General features: G+C 43.8%; 2 protein-coding genes across 3 annotated transcripts in view; one reads left to right on the forward strand and one right to left on the reverse strand.

The window, feature by feature from the left end:
• LOC123768641 (single-pass membrane and coiled-coil domain-containing protein 4 homolog) overlaps positions 1 to 16,883 on the reverse strand; it is a 158,173-nt gene extending 141,290 nt beyond the window's left edge. Inside the window, exon 1 of one of the 2 annotated variants that reach the window (XM_069316378.1) lies at positions 16,481 to 16,883. Coding sequence is in view for 1 of the 2 variants with exons in the window: in XM_069316380.1 (XP_069172481.1) it covers positions 16,481 to 16,560 (80 nt within the window). In the remaining variant the exon portion in view is untranslated. The remainder of the gene's footprint in view (positions 1 to 16,480) is intronic. The other variant, XM_069316380.1, reaches the window with a different exon arrangement.
• A 6,021-nt stretch (positions 16,884 to 22,904) lies between these two features.
• LOC138358366 (trinucleotide repeat-containing gene 6A protein-like) lies at positions 22,905 to 23,606 on the forward strand. The gene has a single exon (XM_069316204.1). The coding sequence runs from the start codon at positions 22,905 to 22,907 to the stop codon at positions 23,604 to 23,606; it is 702 nt and encodes a 233-aa protein (XP_069172305.1).
• Positions 23,607 to 26,071: the final 2,465 nt, after the last annotated feature.

A 26,071-nucleotide genomic window follows, 5' to 3' on the forward strand; every position in this document is an offset into this window, starting at 1 on the left:
GTTTCTGTATGTTATCCACCGTAGCTAAGTGGGTGAGGCCATCAGGAGGCTGCCCACCACATCTTCCTCCATAAATGCAACAGGGTCTTTGGCCTGTCCTGTTTGAATTTTGTTTTATCCAGGTTTAAGTATCCTATTTTATCCAGGTTTAAGTATCCTACAAATATACAGTGGAGGTTACACTATTTTTTTTTTTGCCAAATTGCTCCTTTGTGAGATGAAATTGTATATAGATGGCAGCAAACTGATGCTCTTCTGTATGCAAAGTAAATCACTAAATTGTTAGGTGAATATATCTAAATGCATACTCGTACATACAATACAATAAATGCATACAATGTAACATATGCAGTACAAGAAATACTATATGTAAATTTTTTGGGGGAATTCTTTCACAAATGTCTTTAATTTACAAACTATATACTTCAAACATTCATAATACACACATTCCTAGTTCAGTTCTCCACATATGTAAATTCCTTAATTTAGAGACTGTACTTGTGGTCGGTCTCGAACCCATTGTTGATGTAACAATACTGAATACATTAAATTTTTTAACTAGCTTATTGCATAGTTAAATGAATTGTGGGGTTCTGTCCCTGAGCTTATTATATGCCTCTGTAACCCTTTCCACTATCACCCACAGGATGGGCATAAGGTGTGTAATAAATGAACTACACTAACTTCATTTATTATGCATCCTATACCCATACTGTAAGTAGCAGTATATCTCGTACCCATCCTGTGAGTGGTAGTGAATCTCATACCAATCCTGTGCAGTGGTGGGTATTCTTATAGTTTGCACAGGCTAAACCCCTATAGGTTGGACAGACCCTCAGGAACTAAAGTAATGGTTCTGGTGTGCCCCAGGATCTAAGGGTCCTGGGGCACATCAATAATAATAATATTGGTGTAAAAATAAAATGCATGCTCTCAAAATCTTTACTGTAATCTTTGACAGAGAAGTAAAAATAATCGTGAGATTCAATTCAACAATAAAATTTGCGATATTTTTGGCTTGCACGGTTATGAATAATAGTTAACTATTTAACAAATATCATAGCAGAACCAAGTCAACTCGCGTACCAGGAATGGTTGAGGGCCACAAGGCTAAGTACATTGCAAACCAGGCATGACAGGGCTGATCTCACTGAAACTTGAAATACTGAACAATTTGGAGGATGTTGATTCAGACAATTTCTTCAAAAGATCAGATGTAACAAACAAGGAGCAACGGTTTCAAGCTCAACAAGCCACAATGTAAGACTGAGAATAAGAGATACTTTTTTCACCCGCAGGGTCAAAAAAGCCCATGGAACCGCCTACCAGCCGAAACCGTCAATGCCAAATCTGTTAACTTTTAAAGTACAGCTGGAAAAAATCAAGACAAATGGGTGGGACCTTCGACAAGCCGTCTGCTTCCTGTCCTCGTTGAAGCCATTAGTGTTAGTGGCTCTTAGGTAAACTCGGGTATACACAGCATTCATAGTTCCTGCCTGCCACCTAAGGAGCTGGAGGAATATTAATTTTTACATTCGACAAATATGAATTGTCGAGTGTAGAAATGCTACCTCCAACGTGTTGAGTTTAGATTTAGCTAAGCTCATTTATTATGCACCCCATACCCATCCTGTGGGTGGCAGTGGAAAATATTATTGATGTACATGATGGGCTCACGAACTGAACCACACAATTAATTTAGCCACAGAAGTTACAGTCTTGATAGGCTAGTTACATAGTTTAGTGAATATTAGTACATGGTATATCAATAATGGGTTCGAGAATGACCACAAGTCCATTCTCTAAGCTGTATTTCTTCTCTGTCAAGTTGAGTTGTAGAAGTACAGTGGACGGGCCGGGACAGTGAAAAGACCAGAACAATGATCAGACTTGCCCAGTGGGCCGGGCCGAGACAGAGGTCCGGCTGGGACAATAGACCAGCCAGGACAGCGTGGGAGCAATAAATGCCGAGACAACTAATTACTCCCTAGTCACGAAATCTGTGTTTATTGACTTTACGGAACGTCTGTGTGCCTTAGGTGGCTGGATGTGTGTGTTGCTGGTGGATATATGAGTTTTCCCATTACAGGATGTTTACCTTGTAAAATATATGGAGGGAATTGTCAGATGTTCCTTAATGGTTCAGCAGTGTCTTTTGTTCTGAAAATGTATGTCACAGATGACTTTCGATTCTGTTGATCCAGTGGGGAAAATGTTAATATATTATATGTGATTTAATAGATAATTTTTCACGCGATTATGTGTGGAATCCAAATGATAAATATCGAAGTTTAAAGTTTCTTGAAATCACTAACCTAGTAGAAGATCAGACAAAGTTTAAGTTCAAGTCAGTAAGGGAGACGAAGAAAAACATAAAACGTCTTAATTTTGGCGAATACCAGAATAAGGAGTCAGGATTTTTTTTAATAAATCTAAATTCATGCTGATTTTCTAGTTGAATCTTGCACAGATCAAGGGAATTAACATAATTAAACGTACTCTTCAAATCAACCAGAAACGTAAGTAATGATAAATTATCTTGCTATTAGCACACTAAATTGTGATTTAATGTCCACCTGAAATTAAACCTCGTTACTCTCCCAAGAATCCCAACCAATAAAGATAAAATATAATACTGTCAGCGAGTGATTTAAGAATTCTCTGGACACATTCCCTGATTAAAATCAACGGAGGAAAATAGTCAAATATTCATAGGCGTTCATAATATAAATGAGGGGAGGCGCTGGTGGAAAGTGGAAGCACTTCCCTCGCGCCAGTGGGCCAGAGCACTCTGAGGGGAAAAAGAGTGCCAGGGTTAAGCTAGTGAGGGGAAAGCTTGCGAGATGGGATAATGATGGTGCTAGATGAAGAGCAAGAGGAAGGTTGAGCGTCGAGGAGCAATAGAGCGGAGTGGGTGTTGCCTGTAGAGGCTGGGGGTGTGGGGAGGACAAGGAGGGGTGCAGACTGGTGTGTGGGGGAGGACAAGGAGGGTGTAGACTGGTGTGTGGGGGAGGACAAGGAGGGTGTAGACTGGTGTGTGGGGGAGGACAAGGAGGGTGTAGACTGGTGTGTGGGGGAGGACAAGGAGGGTGTAGACTGGTGTGTGGGGGAGGACAAGGAGGGTGTAGACTGGTGTGTCGGGGAGGACAAGGAGGGTGTAGACTGGTGTGTGGGGGAGGACAAGGAGGGTGTAGACTGGTGTGTGGGGGAGGACAAGGAGGGTGTAGACTGTAGACTGGGGTGCGGGCTGGGTCAGGAGTGATTGTAAACTTTTATAATTTCTAACAGATCAAGATATCAATAATCAAATACAAAAATGCTTTTCCCTCAATAATCTGCATTATTAGTGAAAAATGCCTTGAAACAACTTACAACAATGTTAGCGTGAAAGTTTACTGCCACAGATATAATAGTCTTTTTCCGATGGTCATTATTCAAAGATTTGATGAGGCTTTTCTTGCCTTTCCATTTATGAAATTGATGTCATGATGCTTCTCCTACCTTGAGATACAGGCAATTTATTGTGGATTCTTTTTCACTTCTCTCACAACTAAGAGATCACCGCCCATCCCCCTCTCTCCATCAGCACCCTTGTTAACTGTCGAATTGAAGTCACCGGAATTGTGAGAGAAACATTTGTTTACTGGCTTTCGTTAATTACTTTTCCACAACCAGCAGTGTATGTCTGTCTGTCCTAGGTGAACTAACTCACGACTGTCCGGTCGCAGCTGCTCTCAGTGTCGAACATTTTTTTGTTCCTCATCATTGGAGTTTTGGCTTCCAGTGTACCATTTGGCGCCTGCCTGAAGCACATGAGCGTCACTTCCGCCGTTATTCTTCAAAGCGGTGAACTCTCCTCCGTACTATCACCCGATAAGAATCACGGGATTTTGGACAGAGCCGAACGTCGTCGCTTGCGTCGGTCGGATGTGGAAATATGGAGCATCTAACACTCCACAATTGGGCAGACGGGCTCTAGCATCACATCATTGAGCAGCATATGCTCTTTAGTCGTGTTTTCAGCGCTCAAAGATGATGAATCGTGGGTGGCCTTCGTGTCGCCTTTCACCATTGGGTGGCAACATGTCACATCTTTTTCCGATACAGAAGTGAAACAAAAATTAGAAATACTGTATAATATAAATTATGTCTCAGGTGGGAAACCAGACCATAAGGCCAGCAGGTGCAAAGCCAGACCATGAAGGCCAGGTGTGAAGCCAGACCCTGGAGGCCAGCAGGTGTTGCGTGTCCTCTGACCAGGGAGGGGGAAGGCCTGCGTGCCTCTCCACGACAATTCAGTATTATAGAAAACACAAGACCGTCTGGAGGTGGTGGCGGCTGTCTTGGTTACCTCCAGATAGGCTTCTTAATCCTGATACATTATATTTTGGTGTACAGATTTAGGCAGCCAATATGTCAATGCATTTTGTTTCCGAGACTGCATGCAGGCGCCAGCATGTGCGCATATTTTAATTCAATTTTTCACTGAGTATAACTTGCAAAATATTTCACTTGGTATATATACTAAGGTTGTATAAGGGATTTATGTCCGGGGATCACAAGGGGTTTTATTAACAATTTTAATAAATAACTAATTTTAATTAGTTGAAAGTTGACAAAGGACAGCTGATAAATGTGTGTATTGAAAATTGTGTAACAAGCTTCACAAGATTGTTACTTGCTCAGGTTAGTAAACAATAGGGTTAAAGTTTTGAAACCAATGTGCGCCTGTAACTTTTTTTTTTACCACCGCCCACGGGATGGGTATGGGGTCTACTACCACCCACGGGGTGGGTAGTGGGGTGGTCCAATACCACCCACGGGATGGGTAGTGGGGTGGTCCAATACCACCCACGGGATGGGTACGGGGCTCCACTACCACCCACGGGATGTGTATGGGGTCCACTATCGCCCACGGGATGGGTATGGGGGTCCACTACCGCCCACGGGATGGGTATGGGGGTCCACTACCGCCCACGGGATGGGCATGGGGTCCACTACCGCCCACGGGATGGGCATGGGGGTCCACTACCGCCCACGGGATGGGCATGGGGGTCCACTACCGCCCACGGGATGGGCATGGGGGTCCACTACCACCCACCGGGTTGGGTATGGGGGTCCACTACCACCCACCGGGTTGGGTATGGGGTCCACTACCACCCACCGGGTTGGGTATGGGGTCCACTACCACCCACCGGGTTGGGTATGGGGTCCACTACCACCCACCGGGTTGGGTATGGGGTCCACTACCACCCACCGGGTTGGGTATGGGGTCCACTACCACCCACCGGGTTGGGTATGGGGTCCACTACCACCCACCGGGTTGGGTATGGGGTCCACTACCACCCACCGGGTTGGGTATGGGGTCCACTACCACCCACCGGGTTGGGTATGGGGTCCACTACCACCCACCGGGTTGGGTATGGGGTCCACTACCACCCACCGGGTTGGGTATGGGGTCCACTACCACCCACCGGGTTGGGTATGGGGTCCACTACCACCCACCGGGTTGGGTATGGGGTCCACTACCACCCACCGGGTTGGGTATGGGGTCCACTACCACCCACCGGGTTGGGTATGGGGTCCACTACCACCCACCGGGTTGGGTATGGGGTCCACTACCACCCACCGGGTTGGGTATGGGGTCCACTACCACCCACCGGGTTGGGTATGGGGTCCACTACCACCCACCGGGTTGGGTATGGGGTCCACTACCACCCACCGGGTTGGGTATGGGGTCCACTACCACCCACCGGGATGGGTATGGGGTCCACTACCACCCACCGGGATGGGTATGGGGTCCACTACCACCCACCGGGATGGGTATGGGGTCCACTACCACCCACCGGGTTGGGTATGGGGTCCACTACCACCCACCGGGATGGGTATGGGGTCCACTACCACCCACCGGGATGGGTATGGGGTCCACTACCACCCACCGGGATGGGTATGGGGTCCACTACCACCCACCGGGATGGGTATGGGGTCCACTACCACCCACCGGGATGGGTATGGGGTCCACTACCACCCACCGGGATGGGTATGGGGTCCACTACCACCCACCGGGATGGGTATGGGGTCCACTACCACCCACCGGGATGGGTATGGGGTCCACTACCACCCACCGGGATGGGTATGGGGTCCACTACCACCCACCGGGATGGGTATGGGGTCCACTACCACCCACCGGGATGGGTATGGGGTCCACTACCACCCACCGGGATGGGTATGGGGTCCACTACCACCCACCGGGATGGGTATGGGGTCCACTACCACCCAGAGAATGGGTACGAGGTGCACAATAAATGAATAACCTAATAACTGTCTTCATTAGCACAGAAATTGAACATAAACTGGAAATTGAGTAATAGATATACGCCGTATATCTCCACCCTTCCTCACCTCATTTCCATCACTGCGTATATCTGCCTCTTGGGCGTACTTAAGACCAATGATGATAACTGTTTACAAAATCATTCGGCGGTCTAGCGAGAATTAACGCTTGAGCAACCCTGGCGTGAATGACTCCACGGGCTCAAGCCTTGCAGTAAAGTGCGTATCATCTCTCTCCAAAGATGCAACACGACACCTACGCCAGACGCCGGAGTTCGTCAGGAGGCGATGGTAATGTTCCGGAATGTTGTCTTCAGGTGTCGTGAACTATGGAGATCTGGCAGACGAATTTACTGGTGGGAATTTTCTACTTTGCGACAGTAGACCAAAAAAAAGAGATTCGTGTTTAGGTAAAGTAATTTGATTCGTTGAGGGTTATAGAGTTGTTAAATTATAAAAAGCATAAGATATATGATTGTTATGATATAATAAAGTTAATTGTATGAAACGTATTGGCCCCACGAGGTGGAAGTAATTACTCTCAAGATGCAAGACAGGTAAATAAACTGTGTGGGGAAAACCCGCCATTTGGTGGGTTTTACACACAAAAAAAATACAATACAATAATTGGATTTTTTAAATAAAAAATTGGGTTGCGAATGAATGAAATGTACTTATGACTCATCAGATTACGACTGTTGCAAGCTGAACCCTTTAGTAAGTTGATCTCTGGTAGGGGGGGGGGAGGGGGGGTGCTTATAGAGTAGTGGAACACCCTCTCGCAGAATGGGTGGGGGGGAGTGGAACACACCAGCAGACTTGCAGGGGGTGGGGACTCCCTCCAGTATTGTGGGGGGTGAGGAGAGCACCTCTGAGCGTGTGGGAAGGAAGGGGGGGGGGAGGACCCCTTCCAGTAGAGTGGAGGGGAATACCCTTTCGAAGAAGAGGGAGGAAAGGGGGTGAGAACATAGGAACCGTCTTGCATGAAGGGGTAACACACCCCCCCCCCCATTCTAGAGTGGGGGAGGAGGAGGAGCCCTCTCTGGCAGCGTGAGGGGAGGGTGATCTAACATCACAAAGTGAGTGAGAGAGAGAGAGAGTGAGAGAGAGAGAGAGAGAGAGGGGGGGGGCACAGTCTAGGTGACCCTGATGGTGTTCTCGGGGTCCTCCAAGATGGCTGTTGTGACTAACTTCAAGAGTTCCAAAGAACTATGTAGCGGGGATCCCCTTGTCGTCTCATTCAACCAATCCTGTGCTAACTTTATGGAGCACAAAAGTGAACTGAAGACGAGCACGAAAAGTCATGTGATAATACAATATCGCTGTTATAACGAAACTACTTATTTAACCAATGAGTACATTTTATTTGCCCTGAATATTATTAAGCACGAAACTAGATTAAGAGTCACATGTTTCAATACGTACATAAATACACCTACGAATTCCTGCACAGTACCCGGTATTCCGAGGCAGATAGAGACGCAGATTCAGCGTAGTTGTAATTTGCTGGTGGTAATGAGGGACTGTAGAGTACGCTTGAGGGGGCATGGTTAGCGGTGAGGGGACGAGGCACAAGGAGCGAGGGGGGGACGAGGCACAAGGGACGAGGGGGGGACGAGGCACAAGGGACGAGGGGGGGACGAGGCACAAGGGACGAGGGGGGGGGACGAGGCACAAGGGACGAGGGGGGGGGGACGAGGCACAAGGGACGAGGGGGGGGGGACGAGGCACAAGGGACGAGGGGGGGGGGACGAGGCACAAGGGACGAGGGGGGGGGACGAGGCACAAGGGATGAGGGGGGGGGGGGGACGAGGCACAATTAAGGGACGAGGGGGGACGAGGCACAAGGAGCCAGGGGGGACGAGGCACAAGGAGCCAGGGGGGACGAGACACAAGGAGCCAGAGGACGAGGCACAAGGAGCCAGGGGGGACGAGGCACAAGGAGCCAGGGGGACGAGGCACAAGGGACCAGAGGACGAGGCACAAGGGACCAGAGGACGAGGCACAAGTGCCAGGTGATGGCTCATTGAAGGTTTACAACATGGCCTGAAGTGAGCTCTATCGTTTCCGGGAAGTTGAGGGCGGAGACTGAAGAGGAGGCTGGAGGAAGAAAAGGAAGAATTGGAGGTGAATAAAGAGAGTAAGGAAGAGTAGAGAAAAAAGGGGAATTAGGAGGGAAACAATAACGAAATAGGGAGATAAATGGAACAAAGCAAGAGAGAAAGAGGAGAGGTTATTATGAAAAGACGAGGATGAGGATATACAAGAAGTGGCGATACATGGAAAAAAGAAAAGAAGCCTATTGAATAAAAGATTAAAAGCAATAATTAGAGAGAACGAGGGTACAAGGTGTGGGTCAAGTGTCTTAAATGGCAAGTTCATGAGATTGCTAGAGTGCAAATTAAGTGTGAATATTTCATTCACTTTGCACACGCGCGCGCGCGCGCACGCACACACGCACGCGCGCGCGCGCACACACACACACACACACACACACACACACACACACACACACACACACACACACACACACACACACACACACACACACACACACACACACACTTGTAATCGCTCAGGATTTTCATCATAGTGCCTTAGCCAGGTTACAAATTTGTACAAGTTTCGTCTGACTGTGTTGCTAAACTTCCACTTCCCTCAGTCTATCTGTCAATCACTGACTGTCGCAATGGCCCGTGGCGAGGCCAAGACTTTGGACTCCTCGTGAGTTATCTTGTGTTCATCTAACATTATTCTGACTTAGTTTTTGCAAGAAGACAAAGTAATCTTTGTATCATAGTATTCCTCACATTACTGGACCCTGATATTCCTCACACTACGGGACCCTGATATTCCTCACACCACTGGACCCCTGATATTCCTCACACCACTGGACCCCTGATATTCCTCACACCACTGGACCCCTGATATTCCTCACACCACTGGACCCCTGATAGTCCACAAGCCCAAACACACAACACGCTCGCTTCTGTTGTATGGACTGACCACACGAATTTGAAGCATGCAAGTCGGGGTCCTGTGGCCACAGAAAGTGGCCACACGGAGCAGTAATATAATCCGGTTACAGGTACCGGTGATATTGGATCCGGTTACGGGTACCCGTGCCTGTAAGCAGTCCTCGTGCAGTTAGGCACTGGTAGAACAGGTTGTGCATGTGCAGTGTATAAAGGGAATGAAATGATCATGACTAGTACACAGAGATTGAACAACTGGGCAAGCACGACACAGACCGAGCTATTGGGTATTTATCTAGCCACTGAATACCTTAAGCTCAATGGTGGTGGAGTTATTTTCTGTGACTCTAAAAGTGCTCTGCAGTCCTTAAATAACCCATTACAATGTATGTCGGAAGTAGCTTGTAATATTAAATGGAATGTAATTTTTGCCAATGATAATAATTCTTGTATAAAATTTGTGTGGATCCCATCCCATGTTGGAGTTGAAAAACATGACTTTGTAGATCAATTGGCCAATGAGGCTTGCAGGAAAGAAAACATTGATTATGACTTTGGACTATCTAATGCAGTTATTAGAAACATACAAATTAAAGAAATTAATTCAGATTTAGAAGAACTAAGAAATGCACAGAGACCTGAAAGCTGCAGTATTAAAAGTTATGACAAGTTCTGTAATAATAGGTATTTGTATGGTCAGCACAGTAACCGGACTAGGCAATGTGATGTAGTAATTGCGCGAATTCGCCTTGGCTATAGACACATCTGGCAGGTTAGTGAGGCTGAGCCACTACCAGAATATTCAGATTGTAAACTCTGTGATAAACCTTTAATGCATTCACTAGAACACTATATTGATGAATGTGAAACCGTAAAGGACTTTAGACCTCCTGGCCTATTGTACCACCAACTGTGTAACTATTTTATTGACTCAGGTGTTCTGGACGACATCCTAACAATTTACCCAAAATTTGCTTGTCCATTTTAAAGAATGAAGAACAATTTCTATTTATACTCTAAGCTGCATCACTTATGAACCCATCCCTGCCCTTGTGTGGCAGTGCACAATAGAAAGTTGTTTTCACATATCCACACATTAAAACATTGATTGTAACCGTGATATATATGTGCTTCAGCCTACAGTTTAGACCTATTGTCTTATGTATGACCCTCTGTCCTGCGTGACAGTGAATACTAGCATTAACCTCAATTTAATAAGACTATCAAAATCCTCAGATTAGGCAAAATTGTAATTAATTTTGTCAATAAAGATGTTAATAATAATAAGTCCTCGTGGCCCAGTGGTAAGACACCGGCACTTTGGCTTGGGTTCCTATCCTGGCCGGGGAGGATTGACCGGGCGCCAATCCTTAACTGTGGCATCTGTTCACCCAGCAGTGAATGAGTACCCGTTTGTTAAATGATTTGGCGGGTCGTATTGCGGGGAAAATTAGGATTAAGGACCTGCCCAAAACGCTATGCGTGCTAGTGGCTGTACAAGAATGTAAGAACTTTAGTATAAATAAATAAAAGTACCGGTCATAGGGTCTGGCTACGGCAACGGCCAACAGTGAGCAGCTGCAGGTGTCAAGAGGTAATCTCTGCTCGTATATAACCCTACAATGTGTTGTCTTCTGTTAGTGGAAACCGTTGCACATTAGCCTCGATTTGATATTTATATTGCATTAGTGTCCCCCTGAATTCGATTATTTCCATTTTCTTTCACCCCTTGTATAATAAATGTTGCTGAACGTAAATATATATTGCGCAGGTCTTGCATCGCCATTTGTAACTAGCCACGAGACGTAACGAAAACCTGTGAGCCCAATGACCGCCCACAGAGCGTTCCTAGGGCGAGATGTGCCCGTGTTTCACCACAACGTAACCCGGAGAGTATAGGGCATCACCTGACCACCTCTCGGGTCCGTGGGGGAGCCCATCACTGGTAATGGGAGGCCTAATGTCGCGCCACTGTGACGGAGAGCCATCACCAAATGGGTAGGAAACTTCGTGGAATGTGGGAGAGGGAGGATAGAGGGAGCAGAGCGCACCTGGATAGGTCATTGGTGGTGGAGTCCCGCTATGCTGGAGAGGGCAGTCTGTGTCTGAGATGCAGGTTAGGAGGCGTGGGGTGGAGTGTAACTAGGGGGAAGGGGGAGATGTCGGGGGGGGGGGGCTGGAAGAGCTTGTGGGAAAAAGTAGGTGTGGGTGAGGAGGAAGAAGTAGGTGAAGGAGGGCTGGGATATATGAACTAGACGGGAAAGAACTGGGGACGGCTACGGGCTCACTATAGCCCGTGCTACATGGACACTTCGTTCTGAGTAGCTAAATCTAAAGCAACAACAACAAAGAACTGGGTGGAGGAAATGAGTGAAAATAAAAGCGAGCAGGGGTGGAAACGGGCCGAGGAACCGAGGGAGGAAGATAATACAGGTCTAGTGTTGGAGAGAAGGGAAAGTTTTGAAGAAAGTGACCGGTTCGAGAGTGTGAGGCGGGGGGGGGGGCACGTTGGGTGTGAGTTTCATCTAAGTTCTTACAGTATGAGGCACTCTACCGGCAAGTGTCATACTGTACCAGTGGTTCTGGTACATTTAAGTCAGTAGTGGTACCGACCATTTAAGGTTAGTTATATGCAAACGAGCAAGCACACTCACCCATTGTTGACATGGCCATGGGTTAACAACCACTATTGCTTTTTAATTGTTAATAGCATTCTCAACCAGTACATTATACTGCTGAAATTAATACAAGATAATGTGTGTCCAACGAGTCAATTAGAGTTTTGCAAAATGCCAATCACAACAGTAGAATGAAGACAATGTTGTGTGGTATTTCCTCCAAGTATCATGAACTGTTCCACACCGTCACAGAGCTGGGAGAACTTAACTACGGTGAATAGCGGAGAGAACTGAGCCTCACCGCATTAGACGGAAGATTATGACAACGTGCCAGATACCTCACACCAATACTACCGTTGCTCAGAGTGTAGCAGTGTCTGGTAACCAATGAGTTTAATATGAACAGTATTAAAAAATGTATAATATTGTTAGCGACTTCAATAATACTTTACCTATTGAAGTTTGCACTGCGGTATGTACAAAGCCACCTTGGAAACTCACACCCACACACAAACACAGACACACAAACACAGACAGACACACACACACCGAGTTATATTGAGCTTTTTACCTCATGGTCCTCGGGTGAAATGGGTGGTAAGAAACATGATGAGTAGTCAGTTACCATGACACCTGGAGCGTCATTGCTCCAGATGTCATGGTAACTGTGAGAACCAGGTTAATATTCGCTACAAGTGCACCTAAATATAGTACAAAGAAACACAATGAAACTCAAATAGCAACAAACCATTTAAACTATGCCGTTCGTTTATTGAAAATTCACGAAGGAACAAGGTAATAATACGAACATTTGAAGAAAAATACTTTTGAAATGTATTTATAAATATATGTAAGGTGTTACTCTGAATTATATCACTTCGTGAGGCGCTCCAAATAATAATGTAATAAAGGAAAATACAGTTTAAGTGAATTTGTTTCTCAATCATTTTAAAACAAAGGTTTCGTGTTATGATTGTCAAATGTTAGTATGTTTCAGAATAAAAATTGTCGTGATCTTTGATAATTATATTTTTTTACACAGGTGGATTTAGAAGCAGACTTCTAACTCCTGTTAGCAGGCTTAGAACTTTCTCTTCCCATAGCTCATGGTAAGCCCTGTCCAAGCCTCACCCACGGAGGCCTAGGGAGACCGATGGAGGTTCGAGGAGGCTCAGGAAACCCCTGGTAGGCCCAAGGAGGCCTATCCTAATTGGTTTAACAATCCCAGTCAACTAAACATGACAGACGAGGCTCTAAGTCTATCACTGGAATGTTGAATAAACTGCAGATCCGTGACTGAGACCACTAGCAAGAGACCACCACTAGCAAGAGACCACCACTAGCAAGAGACCACCACTAGCAAGAGACCACCACTAGCAAGAGACCACCACCAACAACAGACCACCAGCAAGACTATTTATGGATGTTTTCATTACACATCTCGCTGGTTACAAGAAATGGCTCGTGTCTTCGTTCTTAGTGACTAAGGAAAATATCTTCAACATCACTCAATCCAACTCCTCCCTGCTCTATTCAACACACTATCCACCGATTCCTTGTCTCATCCCACACCTTATCCACACGTTTCCGGCCCCATCCCCACACATAATCTAACCCCTTTTTGCCGTATTCAACACACTAGCCACCCCTTCCCTGACCCTATCCTACACTCCCTACCACCTCCCTGCCCCATCCAACACACTATCCACTCCTCCCTGCCCCGTGCCAGTCTCAGAGATATGATACCCAGTTTGACACTCAAACGAACGTTGCAAAATCTTGCACTTTCAGAGGTTTTGGTAACTATCTTGCGTCTTCTCATACGCTTGCCCCTCTCCATGTCATGCCAGACACATGTCGGTGACACAGAATAATTATGAATTTCCAGAGCTTGGCCATAGGCCTAAATTTCATTCGTCAGAAGATCATAATTACAACCCAAGACACTCAGCCTTGTGCTGTAATTAACATAAATTAATTACAACACAAGGGACACACACACAGTATATTCATTGAGAATTTCCTTTATTCTAAACGGTGTTCTGTATGCTTCTCGGTTGGACGTGAGATTATGACCTCTTGTGAGGCCATAATCTCCCTCCAGCGATTGATAGGCTCCTCGGACCAACTCCACACCTCAGAGGTGAGAATGTAAACACAATATCTAATGTGTTGGGCTCGAATACAAGGCAGACATGTGATCCCTCCTTCCTTCCTCATCCTTTCCAAACCCTTCGGAAATCCAAGTTCAAGTTCATGTGGCTCGAGTAGGTCATCAACCTCGGACTTCTAACTTTTCCTGGTGAATAGGATGGAACACAAACCATCTAACACAAGAGTATGTATAAACCTATTAATATAAACATATATGATAAATTCTATACGAGATCAACTGCTTTATTATCCACTTTTCAAAATAATAACCGAGCTGAATGTGGCATTTTGTAGGCAACTGTCCGACGGTGGAGGATGGGGGAGTTGCGCGCGTGCAACACCTGCGCCGCGTGCAACACCTGCGCCGCGTGCAACACCTGCGCCGCGTGCAACACCTGCGCCGCGTGCAACACCTGCGCCGCGTGCAACACCTGCGCCGCGTGCAACACCTGCGCCGCGTGCAACACCTGCGCCGCGTGCAACACCTGCGCCGCGTGCAACACCTGCGCCGCGTGCAACACCTGCGCCGCGTGCAACACCTGCGCCGCGTGCAACACCTGCGCCGCGTGCTACACCTGTGGAGTCGCCACTGCATTTCACATGGATATACACATCGAAAAGTGTATCCCTTTTCCCTGTGTATATTTACTTTGAGTGTCCTTCACTCCTTAACCATGTTCAGCACTTAAGTTTGCACCGCGTCTCATCAGCCCAACCACTTGGGCTGGACGGTAGAGCGACGGTCTTTCTTCATGCAGGCCAGCGTTCAATCCCCGACCGTCCAAGTGGTTGGGCACCATTCCTTTCCCCCGTCCCATCCCAAACCCTTATCCTGACCCCCCCCCCCCTTCCAAGTGCTATATAGTCATGATGTCTTGGCGCCATTTATCAACCCGTCCTCGACTCAAGTCCATTACATTCAGCGGTCAACCCCACAGACGCATTCATCAATTTTAACATGCTGTTCATTCAAAACGGGAATTTTCTCAAGTATAAATTAATGTTACAAAATATTAGCATATTGTGTATATATAGGCATAGGATTTTTTTTTTTTCCAGGACCGACAACTAGGGCGCAACTCCATAGTCTCCCGAGACTAAAGGATGCCTACTAGGCATATGATAGGTTAGGTTAGGTGTTTAGGTTCTGTTGGCGATTATTTGTATTTGTAGTACGTGGGTGAAGCATTTACAGCGTTGTGGTTCGAACAAAATTCGTCAGTGAAGCACTTGTTCCGGATATGTTCGAACGTCAGCAGTTGTGAGTCGTGTGTAAACCGCTTTTCATTCATAAACAGGGGGTTTGGCGGGTGCATGGAATCACTTTTGGATCTTTGTTTGGAGAACGGGCTGACTCGACTGATGACGATCGAACTTTTCTCGAACAGTGCTTCGATGACCTCTGTTCGAACCGCAGCTCTAAACAGCCCGTCCTCCAAACAAAGACCCAAAAGTGATTCCATGCACCCGCCAAACCCCCTGTTTATGAATGAAAACAGTTTACACACGACTCAACTGCTGACGTTCGAACATATCGGGAACAAGTGCTTCACTGACGAATTTTGTTCGAATCACAACGCTGTAAGTGCTTAACCCACGTACTACAAATACAAATAATCGCCAACAGAACCTAAACACCTAACCTAACCTTTCCTATGCCTATATATACACAATATGCTAATATATTATAATAATTTATACTTGCGAAAATTCCCGTTTTGAATGAACAGCATGTTAAAATTTATGAATGCGTCTGTGGGGTTGACCGCTGAATGTAATGGACTTGAGTCGAGGCCGGTTTGTTCCATGCACCCGCCAAACCCCCTGTTTATGAATGAAAAACGGTTTACACACGACTCAACTGATTTCGTTCGAACACTTCCGGAACAAATGCTTCATTGACGAATTTTATTCGAACCACAACGCTGTAAATGCTTCACCCACGTACTACAAATACAAATAATCGCCAACAGAACCTAAACACCTAACCTAACCAACGCGTAAATAGGTTCTATTAGCTAATATGTAAAAATATTAGTTTATACATGAGAAAATTCCCATTCGGAACGAACAGCATGGGTATGATGCTTACATCTCTGGGGTCGGCCGTTAGATGGAATAGTTTATAGCTTCATGGGCCTTGAAACCAACACCAAACTACTGTACAACAGTTGAAACCACAATAGTCCGGCGTACCTAATTATTAATCCCTGCCCTTGTAACGTGTTAATGCTCTAACAAAACTCAGCCATATAAAAATATAATTAATAAAATATTTAAAATAAATAAATAAAATAAATAAATAAATATTTTAAATATATTAAATAATTTAATTAAATAAATAAAATTAAATAAATAAAACAAAATTAATAAAATATTTTAAAATAATTATTTACTTACCTTGTGTTGATCAAGCGCCGATAATCATCGTAGTATATTTTCCCTCGAATGGATTTTCCCAACCATGTTTCGGAAAGCATTTCCTAACACCTCACTTCCTCGTAAGTTCTGAGATGCACAGAATACAATTCTTTCAATATTCAGATTAACTTTGTATAATGTTTGACACACGGGAGGTACATCACACTGAGTATATCTATGAACCGACAAGACTACGTTCCACCGTCACTGTCGTCAGCCGGGAACACAATGAAGAGTGACCAACTCTCATACCCACAGCTATCAGCGACAGGCCTTTGGTTTTCTCCTCTTAATGATACGTTCGAATTGCATAAATATTCCCCTCCACCATTTCCATTTATGTTGTTGTTGGTTGGTTGTCCATTTAAGCACATCGGTTGTGTATATACGTGTTGAGAACTAAATTAGAATGGCTAGGGATGATTAGTAAGCTATTGTGGTGGCCTTAATTTCCCACTAGAGGGGTAATAGTACCTACGATGTGCACTAAACCGGACGAGTGGTTATCCACTATTATCGGTTATCCACAGAGTTGCAGAGAGCATATTTTCACCGCCTGTGTTGTGTCAGAAGATAGACACACTGTATGGCAGACTCAGCTATTATATATATGAGGTTAAGCTATAAATGTGTGGGAATAAATACTGACCATTCACCTCGTTCTCTCAATTTGGTACAAAAAAGTAATAATAAAACAGTTTTGCCTAACTAGAAACGTACTAACCCAAGCAACCCACCTAACTAATTGAAGCCGAGGCAGAAAATACGTAAATATTACGAAGCTTAATTTTGCAAATAAATCATTGCATTTTTAACAAATTGGTAAATTCCGTAAATAATGCAACGTATTAGATGCAAGGGAGGGTTGAAACATACACAATTATCTTGTCAGGGGTTTAAACGGATTCTTGAAAACGAGTTTTCTTTTTTACCCATTACACACCAAAAGTACCTTCACCCCCTCTACTGTTAGTGTAGGAAGGTCTACCTGCCCTTCACCCTTCCCTTGTTATAATAAATAATAATAATAATACATTTTTATTCAGAAAAAGTACATACATAGTTGATTTACAAATATTTATTTGAATTTATAGTTAAATTTATTAAATTAATTATTTAATGTAATAATTTAATAATTTAGTAATTAAAAAAAATAAATTAAAAGTTGAATTTATAAACAGAGGTAGTACATACAATACCCAAAGGCACTAATATACATAGGGTTTCGGGCAAAAATACTCTTTATAATGTTGTATGTTATACAGTTTACAAGCACTGCTGTATCTGTTACATTTGATGACGTTGTTACATGCTACCTGTATGATCAAAATAAACTCAAAACTACTTTTAACTAGTGTTGAAATGACATAACTGAAATGTAATATTGATTTCAAGTTTGTGATGTTCTCGGAAAGACCTGAACTCTTACGACCAAAGGATGTACACACACAAAATCCTCTCCGTGTTTCAGTGTATATGTACCGAGAGTTTACTCTAGTCCAGGACAATGTTCAGGACTAGAGTAAGAACTAGAGCTTTCTTAAGAACTTTCCTGTGGTTAAGGTCATAAGAAATTAAGGAAACTGCAACAGGTTTATTGCCCGATAGCAGGCGACTCATTTTACGAGGAGTTGATAGGCCTCGAGCCCAACACCAAACTAGATGTGCTTTAAGCACTTTCAATTTGTTCATATGGACAGTGAGTGGAAATTTTCTCCTCGTCCACATCAGATGCAGACTTACATTTCGTGAGCTTCAGATTTCGGCGTTACAGAGATTTCCTGGCCTTGGATTGCTCCTAACTGCTGAGACGATAGGAAAAAATATGATTCTAACAAGGGGGGGGGTATAAACACTTCTCCAACACGCCTTTATAATGTCTACGTGAGCTGAGTAGGTTTGATCTTTTGGAAAATATGTTATTAAATATGCGAGTATAAACTCATCCAACTATGAGCATAGGGTCGAATGTCAGATGTTGATCCCCTGTGTGTGTGTGTGTGTGTGTGTGAGAGAGAGATCGCTCGCGCAAAACATCTATAATAATCAGTGGTTCAGAAAAAATCGGACTTAATTCTTAACAGCAATGATAATTGTACACACTGGAAAATTCCTCATATAAACAAAGTAGTTATACAATTTCATTTCATATTTAATTCTTGGCAATAACACGATAATTAAGCTGCCTATTTTCATCCATTGGCCGTGAAGAGACTGTTCACCACCTACGTGGCCCCCAGTGCCATACCTACTGACCTCTGTGCCACACCTACCTGGTCCCCTGTGCCACACCTACCTGGTCCCCTGTGCCACACCTACCTGGTCCCCTGTGTGGCTCCTATGCCACACTTACCTGGGCCCCGTGTCAACACCATCACTCACAACGGAATCACCACTTACCATGATCTGGGAGGACCGTCAACACAAAAGATGCAACAACTATGGTTCTCTCTAAGTGTCTGCTTCTATTAACAATTTTATCCTGAGGCAATGAGAGTGTGGGCGTGGTAGTGGGTGTAGTGGTGGTGGATGAGGGGGTGGTAGTGGTGGTGGATGACGGGGTGGTAGTGGTGGTGGATGACGGGGTGGTAGTGGTGGTGGATGAGAGGTTGGTAGTGGTGGCGGGCTTGTGTTGGTAAATTTATGGATGCCCAGCAGAAGAGGATGCTCAAGTCTGTAGATGTGGGGGGGTTCACCATGGTTCTAGTGGGTTCACTGTGGTACGGCAGGATCCACCATGTGCTAGGGTGGTGTAATATGATGGTTTGTATTACGGTGTTGTATTATGAGGGGGATGTATTACGGTGTTGTATTATGGGGTGATGCAGAGTGAATAGATACAAACCAAAAGACACAATTAATAACCTAAAATTTCTTACGGATTACGTCATTGACAGACACACTTACAGACACCTTTTCTGACACACCACCACCACCATCACCACCACCACCACCAGTCACCACCACCACCACCACCACCACCAGTCACCACCACCACCACCACCACCAGTCACCACCACCACCACCACCAGACACCACCACCACCACCACTACCAGTCACCACCACCACCACCACCACCACCAGTCACCACCACCACTAGTCACCACCACCACCACCACCAGTCACCACCACCACCAGTCACCACCACCACCACCACCACCACCAGTCACCACCACCACCACCACCACCACCACCACCACCACCACCAGTCACCACCACCACTAGTCACCACCACCACCAGTCACCACCACCACCACCACCAGTCACCACCACCACCAGTCACCACTACCACCAGACTTACATCATCTTCCCTTGCATCGTACAGACCATTGAGAAATGGTCTCCTGCTTGCTGTTGCTCAAGTGGAAGGGTACTGGGCCTTGGAGAGCTCAGACTTCGTTTCGTCACGATAACTTAGTGGAGTTATCCCTGAGGAGGTGAGTCGCGCCAAGGAGAGAACAGCAATGCGAGTGATTGGGATATTCGTAAGTGAAGTGAAAGATAGTTTGCGCTGTGAAGTTAGAGGTAGCAAACTGTACATCGTTTGAATTCCGTTGACTTCAATATAGACGATATGCAAGGATTTGTTTTAAATTATGTAATAATGACGAATTTAATCCAATCACGTACGTATAAATACGCCAATTTATTTAACACACACACACACACACACACACACACACACACACACACACACACACACACACACACACACACACACACACACACACATGCACTCACGGAGTGAAGTCCTGTGTGACCTGCAAGAGCTATAAGGCCAGATGTCAGTGATTCACAACAGTAGGATATGTTACTTATTCATCTTATCCATATCTACGAAAGTGAACGTCTATCTGTTAGTCTGTTCAATGTTTGGAGGCCAGACATTTGGCGCTAGCGTCACACTACTTTTCAAGGTGACACATGGGTGGCGCATGACGGTCATAAGCTGGTCGGCTCGACCAAATTGCTTTTCCCTATCTTTTAAGAAATAGCAGCTCCTACAGCCTAACCACTTGGGGTGGACGGTAGAGCGACGGTCTCACTTCATGCAGGCAGGCATTCAATCCCCGACCGTCCAAGTGGTTGGGCATCATTCCTTCTCCCCCCCCCCGTCCCATCCCAAATCCTTATCTTGACTCCATCCAAGTGCTTATAGTTGTAATGACTTGGCGCTTTCCCTTGATACTTTCTTTCCTACAGCGATTTTTGATGGAGTAAAAAATCAGAGATTTGTGTTCTGTAGAGATTTTGAATTGTTTTCATATTATATATTATAAGCTTGGGCGATACTTTAAGCCAGAACAAACAAGGGCTGAGCATTATGACTAATGGATAATGCTTTCATAAGACTATACATGTTCAATAGTTTTCATATTTTCATAATATTATTGAATGTCCAGTCATTAGATCCTTCAGACCCTCCGGTATAAGGTGTCTGAAGCTTTGAAATCACTTTATTAACTCTCGTATTCATGAGGATATCCTCATAATAAACTCCAAGACTCATCAGTGAAGGCTACTGATCACAGCCTCAGTATAACTAACCATTCTCTTAGATAGGGTTTTTAACATTATATCTTGATTAGCACTATGTTAAAATCTGTAGGAGCAGTGATGAGGGTTCGAACCTATGCGGTGGGTGTTCCCACGCACACCCTTCTAGCCACTAGACCACGACATGGTAATAAGGACTGCAATCTGGAGTTCTACTGAACCCACAAGGATTTTCTGACGCTCCTACTAAAGTCGGAACAGGATTTTCACACAACCCCCCCCCCCTCTCCCATGCACTCTGGCTTATCTAGAGACTTTTTTCATCAGAGAACATCATCAGAGTCAGAGTGCATGTGGGGGATTGTGTGAAAAACCTGTTCCGGCTTCAGTAGAAGCATCAGAAAATCCTTGTGGGTTCAGTAGAACTCCAGGTTATAATCATTATTGCCACGTCGTGGTCTAGTCGCTAGAAGCGTGTGCATGGGATCACCCACCACATGGGTTCGAATCTTCAAAACTGGTCCTACAGATTTTCTCATTGATGCAGTCACGTTAGTGTGCTTACTATCTGTGTACTATCTAGGTTACAAAAAAATCGTAATTGTACATTTTTCGAGAGAGAGAGAGAGAGAGAGAGAGAGAGAGAGAGAGAGAGAGAGAGAGAGAGAGAGAGAGAGAGAGAGAGAGACAGACAGACAGACAGACAGACAGACAGACAGACAGGCAGACAGGCAGACAGACAGACAGCCAGGCAGACAGAGAAGAGGGGTGAGGAGAAATTTGATATTTAGCTATATTAGAGAGTTTAGATATAAGGTGAGAGAGACGGATGAGAGAGAGAGGAAGAGAAAGAGAGACAGAGAGAGAGAGATCCGTCGACTAGTTAATAGAGACAAAAAGTTTATATTCGTATTACTTTGCATGATTCGTAATTCGCACATGTGCTGCAGAGTGAAATAAAACTGTAAGATTAAAGCAGTTTGTTCACTAAACTCCAGTTTAGTAAACAAATAGCTTTAGTTTGTCCCCTTTGTCTATCACAGGATCGACGAGTGATATGGAAAATGATTAAAAATTGAAGTACGAAAAAAAGAGATTCTTTATATATATAAAGAAATTATCACTCAGCATTAAAATTAATTATCATTCAGAGACATGGGCATTTTAATAATGTCAAACGATTTTAAAATCATTAGCCTGCGATTTTTATTCAATCTAAGCGCAATATTTTGTATTAAGTCAAGTGGGAAAAATGAAGAACAATTTTCTAAAAGAAGTATTACAGATTAATAACATAAATGGATCTTAAAGCAGGTAAAGTTAACCTTATTCTTATATTTAAATTCGTGACATAATAATTCCACTATTATACGTCTTCCATTATGTATGGAAGAAGTATGTTAGTGGGCTGCACGAAACGCTTTAAGTAATACTGGCTTTAGGCATTGTATCTACTAGCTTTATCTATAAATCCATCAATGTTTGTATCACATCTTGTATGTATGTACTTTACCTGAATAAACATTTGAATTTGAATTTGAATTTTTTGACTATTCCATTAATGACCTTTTGTCATAAGCGATTGTGGGTACACAGGATCTTTCACATAAAGGGCCGCGCAATGGGTATGGCATTATAAATTCCCTTCAATCATCTCCTGAGGGTTGAGTGTTCAATACCACACAGTATTATATGCGGTCTAAACGATCTCCACCCATGTCCTTGGAGGACAGAAGAAACTAAAATATATGTTTATTAGCGTTGTATAAAAGTATGGCCTCGTCTGTGGTAGAAAACTATCTATAAAAGGGTGTCGGTTGGAAGAATAGAGAATACATGGGAGGTAATATTTGTGAGGTAAGAAGATAATAAATTATGGGTAAAAAAACACACACACACACGACGATGGGGAGCATGAAGAGACCAGTGTCAGTGGGGGAACAGGAAGAGACCAGTGTCAGTGGGGGAACAGGAAGAGACCAGTGTCAGTGGGGGAACAGGAAGGGACCAGTGTCAGTGGGGGAACAGGAAGAGACCAATGTCAGTGGGGAACATCAAGAGACCAATGTCAGTGGGGGAACATCAAGAGACCAGTGTCAGTGGGGGAACATCAAGAGACCAATGTCAGTGGGGGAACAGGAAGAGACCAGTGTCAGTGGGGGAACATCAAGAGACCAATGTCAGTGGGGAACAGGAAGAGACCAATGTCAGTGGGGAACATCAAGAGACCAATGTCAGTGGGGAACATCAAGAGACCAATGTCAGTGGGGGAACAGGAAGAGACCAATGTCAGTGGGGAACAGGAAGAGACCAATGTCAGTGGGGGAACAGGAAGAGACCAATGTCAGTGGGGGAACAGGAAGAGACCAGTGTCAGTGGGGAACAGGAAGAGACCAATGTCAGTGGGGGAACAGGAAGAGACCAGTGTCAGTGGGGAACAGGAAGAGACCAGTGTCAGTGGGGGAACAGGAAGAGACCAGTGTCAGTGGGGGAACAGGAAGAGACCAGTGTCAGTGGGGGAACAGGAAGAGACCAGTATCAGTGGGGGAACAGGAAGAGACCGGCGTGAAGAACATACGAAGCAACTTGTCAAGAAGTCAGTCATAACACAATATACAAAATCATTTCTCCAAACACCAGCACAGACTCACATTCCAGCCAGGACAAATGAACGCCATAAGAAGCAACATCTCTACCAATAAAGTTAAAGATAACTTTTATCAAACTAAGACGACACTGTAAGGTATAAATAATATTATAATATATATTTTTATCTGAGGAGACCCAGAAAAACACTGGGGAAGAATTTGTTCCCAGAATTTGAGTTTAGGAGAAAGCCATATCGTAGCATAAGGAGGTGACGTGGAGAGAATGTTGGAGAAAGCCTCATTGCATGATGTAGTACATCATGAGCTTTATGTAGTGTTATACTGAAGCTGTGTGAGCGTGATGTGGTGTTATACTGAAGCTGTGTGAGCGTGATGTGGTGTTATACTGAAGCTGTGTGAGCTCGATGTGGTGTTATACTGAAGCTGTGTGAGCTCGATGTGGTGTTATACTGATGCTGTGTGAGCTTGATGTGGTGTTATACTGAAGCTGTGTGAGCGTGATGTGGTGTTATACTGAAGCTGTGTGAGCTTGATGTGGTGTTATACTGAAGCTGTGTGAGCTTTATGTAGTGTTATACTAAAGCTGTGTGAGCTTGATGTGGTATTATACTGAAGCTGTGTGAGCTTGATGTGGTATTATACTGAAGCTGTGTGAGCTTGATGTGGTGTTATACTGAAGCTGTATGAGCTTGATGTGGTATTATACTGAAGCTGTGTGAGCTTCATGTGGTATTATACTGAAGCTGTGTGAGCTTGATGTGGTGTTATACTGAAGCTGTGTGAGCTTTATGTAGTGTTATACTAAAGCTGTGTGAGCTTGATGTGGTATTATACTGAAGCTGTGTGAGCTTGATGTGGTATTATACTGAAGCTGTGTGAGCTTGATGTGGTGTTATACTGAAGCTGTGTGAGCTTGATGTGGTATTATACTGAAGCTGTGTGAGCTTGATGTGGTGTTATACTGAAGCTGTGTGAGCTTGATGTAGAGTTAAACTGATGATGTGTGATCTTGATGTGGTGGGATATTCATATAAAGGAAGTTATGCAATGGGACATTACTGCAGTGGCAGATATTTTCAGTGGAGTATTTTACAGGATAATTTTGTAATAATCTTCTCATACATGTGAAAGGTTTCTGAATTGGGTGAGTTTTATAGTGACAGTTTCCTGCAGCAGAACGTTCATGTAATGAAATCTTCATACTGGAAGGCTTATAGCGTACTAGCTTTCTTGCAATAGGAGATTAATACAGTAGAATGTTGATGTCATGACTTTCGCTGTCATCCTGGTGAAGGGAAGGATGCACCGAGTAGATGATTCTATTTAATCTAGAGAAAAGCCACTTCTGACACTATCCAGATTGCATGTTAGTGACACTTAGCTTAGAGTGGCTAGATGGTATTTTCAAGAAATGGAAAATAGTAGAATAAGCTGAAAATGGTCACATCTATTTCCTGTGTTGTGTTCTGTGAGAACGTGTGACTGGTATTGTTAGAGATCATAAATGTCGTATATGTATTGTTATATGTTCTTATTCTTTATTGCTCAACGTGGATATATCATATATAGTGATATACTGTGAAAATAGGTTTCTTTGGTATTTAATGCAATATATTAAGGCCACAAGTGTTATAATTCTCGCAGAATTAGTAAAATTATAATTTGTCAGTAAATTAATTATGTTATATTTGAATTTACTAATACTGTAGTAATAAAGTGATATAATAAGTCAAATGGGTGATAAATAAATTAATATATATATATATATATATATATATATATATATATATATATATATATATATATATATATATATATATATATATATATATATATATATATATATATATATATATCAATTAATTTCTATATCTGTGATGTGGGATGATATAATTGTGACTTAGATGACTAACTGTACGAATACTGGCATTGTCATGATGAATTGTGTGGTCTGATAGATGGATACTTTGCTCATAAAGATGAATCTTTTGATTAGGTAGATAGATACTTTGATCAGGCAGACTGACACTTTGAATAGATAGATGAATCGAGTTTCAGTAACGCTTAATCATTAGCTAAATTCGTCAACTTGATAAGATGAGTCAGTCTTCAGATACCATATTCATCAACCATTAATTCATTATATATATATTTTCACAAACCAGGTTTAATTTTTAACAAACATTTGTTGCATCTTTAGGCAGATGGTATATCAATTAATGTTTAGCAAATGAAGACTCTAAATAACTGCACTTAAGATGTCCCAAAGCATTGCTCTAAATATTCTATCAATATATAAAATGCCAGTTATGATGGTGGGCTCCCCGTTACGTATTTTTGTTATTAAATATTTGTTATGATAAAAAATAATTTATATTTTTTTAGTAAACCCGCACAGCTGTCCTAACTAAATTACTGTGTAAACAGATTAATCAACAACTTTTGTATTAATTTATCTTCCAG

This window comes from Procambarus clarkii, chromosome 83 (genome assembly GCF_040958095.1).
Source record: "Procambarus clarkii isolate CNS0578487 chromosome 83, FALCON_Pclarkii_2.0, whole genome shotgun sequence".
NCBI classification, from domain to species: Eukaryota; Metazoa; Arthropoda; class Malacostraca; order Decapoda; family Cambaridae; genus Procambarus; species Procambarus clarkii.

Coding starts and splice junctions, on each gene's coding strand:
- LOC138358366 (XM_069316204.1), top strand. CDS start 22,905: ATGGGGAGCATGAAGAGACCAGTGTCAGTGGGGGAACAGGAAGAGACC.